We start from the raw sequence: 2441 nt of genomic DNA, 5'->3' as shown, positions 1-2441 counted from the left end.
AGACAACGACGAGTAGGCAGCTGCGCCAGCAAGTCAACAAACAGCTCCAGCATGCGCTCCAGCAGCAGCACCAAAGACAGCGGAACCTCATCACGCCCGTAAGAGCCGCACTCATCCTCTGAAACAAACGGAAACACACACACACGCATGCACTTGCTGCTGCTGCTGCTGCTGCTGCTGCTGCTGTTCTCGTGGTGTTGCTGCTGCTGCTGATGCTGCTGCTGGGGGTGTGGTGGTTCCGCTTAAGACGCCCAGAGCCTGAAGGGGCATATGCACGTTGGATTCTACCCTTGCTGCAGCAGCAGCAGCAGCAGCAGCAGCAACAGCAGCAGCAGGCTATGTTGATGCTGCTGGTACTGTTGCAGCATCACCAGCAGCAGCAGCAGCAGCAACAGCAGCAGCAGCAGCAGCAGCAGCAGCAGGAGTTTACCTGCAAGTACAACGAATTTGCGTATAAGGACGAACATGAAGTCTCTGTCGAGCATTATTTGCTGCAGGTGCTCCCGCTGCTCTGGCTGCACTGCAGCAGCAACAGCAGCAGCAGCAGCAGCAGCAGCAGCAGCAGCATGAGGATCATCTTTATTAGCACTACCGGCTGCCGCCGCAGCAGCAGCAGCAGCAGCAGGATTTGCTGCTGCTTGCTGCAACGGGAGCAGCCGCTTCTGCGCGCGTTTCCACAGCAGCGCAGCAGCAGCACTCCGCTGCAGCAGCAGCAGCAGCGCGGATTGCGGCAGCCGCGCGAAGCAGCAGGGGCCACAAACAGCAAGACACAGCCGCCGCAGCAGGCCGTTCTCGAGCCCCTGAAAGGCTCTAACAAAAAACGTCAGCAGCAGCTGCTGCTCTTCTGCTGCCAGCAGCACCACGCAGTCGCCCAGTGGTGGGTCCTCACAACCATCGCTTACATATACCTTCTTGCTGCTGCTGCTGCTGCTGCTGCTGCTGCTGTTGCTGTTGCTGTTGCTGCTGTTGCTGTTGCTGTTGCTGTTGGACACGAGAGCACTCTCCACGTTTTCCGTGTCGCCCTCTCCCTCCTCCTCTTGCTGCTGCTGCTGCTGTTGCTGCTGCTGCTGCTGCTGCTGCTGCTGCTGCTGCTTGTCTGGGAGCTTTGCGGTGGCTAGGAGCATCGCCAGCCTGTAGAAGAGGACCTTCACCTTAGCATCAAGAAACTCAGTAGGCAGATCATCGTCCTGCTGCTCTTGCTGCTGCTGCTGCTGCTGCTGCTGCTGCTGCTGCTGCTGCTGTTGCTGCGTGGGGTGTGTTGGGCTCTCAAGCTGCAGCAGCTTTCGCAGCTGCCGTGGCTGCCGCTGCAGCGGCAGCAGCATTTCTCCTCCTCTTGCTCCTGAGCTGAGCAGCAGCGCGCAGATACTAAGAAGATGTGCAGGCTGTGTAGTTCCTGCTGCTGCTGCTGCTGCTGTGTCTTCCTTTGCTGCTGCTGCAGCAGCAGCAGCAGCAGGTCTGCTGCTGAACGAGGGCCACAGCAACGTCTCTAGGTAGTGTGTATATTCTAGGGCCTGCAGCGCCCCCCCCCCGAAGCTGCTTCTCCTGAGCTGTCTGTACACATCAGCTATCAGTGCTGCTGTTTTGCTTCTGCTGCTGCTGCTGCTGCTGCTGCTGCTGCTGCTGCTGCTGGTGCTGGTGCTGGTGCCTTGGGAGCGTCTCGCCTCCTCTCTAGAGTCCCAGGCCCGTTTTGCTGCTGCTGCTGCATCTGCAGCAGCAGCAGCAGCAGCAGCGCGCTTCTCAGCTGCTGCCACGACCTGCTGCTGCCGCTGCAGCTCCTTCTGCTGCTGCTGCTGCTTCGGTTTCTCTTTGAGAGCCTCAAGCACTCTTTGGGCATCTCTGGCTTTTGTCTTTGCTGCTGCTGCTGCTTTTTGTTTGTCTGCTGCAGCAGCAGCAAAGTAAGGACCTGCGTCTACATGGATGATCTGCTGCTGCTGCTGCTGCTGCTGCTGCAGCCAGGTGCGCCGCGCAAGCTTAACAAGCCGGTGGTTCTGCAGCTCAGAGAAAGTGAGAGAAGCAGAAGCAGCAGCAGCAGCAGCAGCAGGCTTGCGGCCACCGGGGCCTTGCCTGGTGGGGGGAATATCCCCATTCAGCTGCTGCTGCTGCTGCTGCTGCTGCTGCTGCTGCTGATGCTGCTGCTGATACTGTCTCTGCTGTCGCTGCTGATGGTGATGGTGGTGGTGAGTGCTGCTGCTGCTGTAGGGGGGAGGAGGGGGGGGGACGGCAGACATGATGCCTCAGGTGAAGCCGCAGCAGCAGCCGCAGCAGCAGCAGCAGCAGCAGCAGCAGCAGCAGACAGGGAGAAGGAGGGAGAGAGAATGAGAAGGTTTATTGTTTCTGTTTATTTTGCCATTTAATCTTTATTTGTTTTATCACTCAAAGAAAACAACAAAAACGAAGAAAACAACAAACAGCAGCAGCAACGGTTGCGGCGGGGGCAGCAG

General features: G+C 58.5%; 1 protein-coding gene across 1 annotated transcript in view; it reads right to left on the bottom strand.

Moving 5' to 3' along the window:
• Window positions 1–2228, bottom strand: part of EMH_0078410 (uncharacterized protein) — a gene marked incomplete at both ends in the record, with an annotated part of 2373 nt that extends 145 nt beyond the window's left edge. Inside the window, 2 exons of the mRNA XM_013500001.1 lie at window positions 3–118; window positions 431–2228. Coding sequence (XP_013355455.1) covers window positions 3–118; window positions 431–2228 — 1914 coding nt within the window. The remainder of the gene's footprint in view (window positions 1–2; window positions 119–430) is intronic.
• Window positions 2229–2441: the final 213 nt, after the last annotated feature.

This window comes from Eimeria mitis, genomic scaffold (assembly GCF_000499745.2).
Source record: "Eimeria mitis Houghton genomic scaffold, Emh_scaff4900, whole genome shotgun sequence".
Taxonomy (NCBI): domain Eukaryota; phylum Apicomplexa; class Conoidasida; order Eucoccidiorida; family Eimeriidae; genus Eimeria; species Eimeria mitis.
This window is presented reverse-complemented; position numbering and strand designations above follow the sequence as displayed.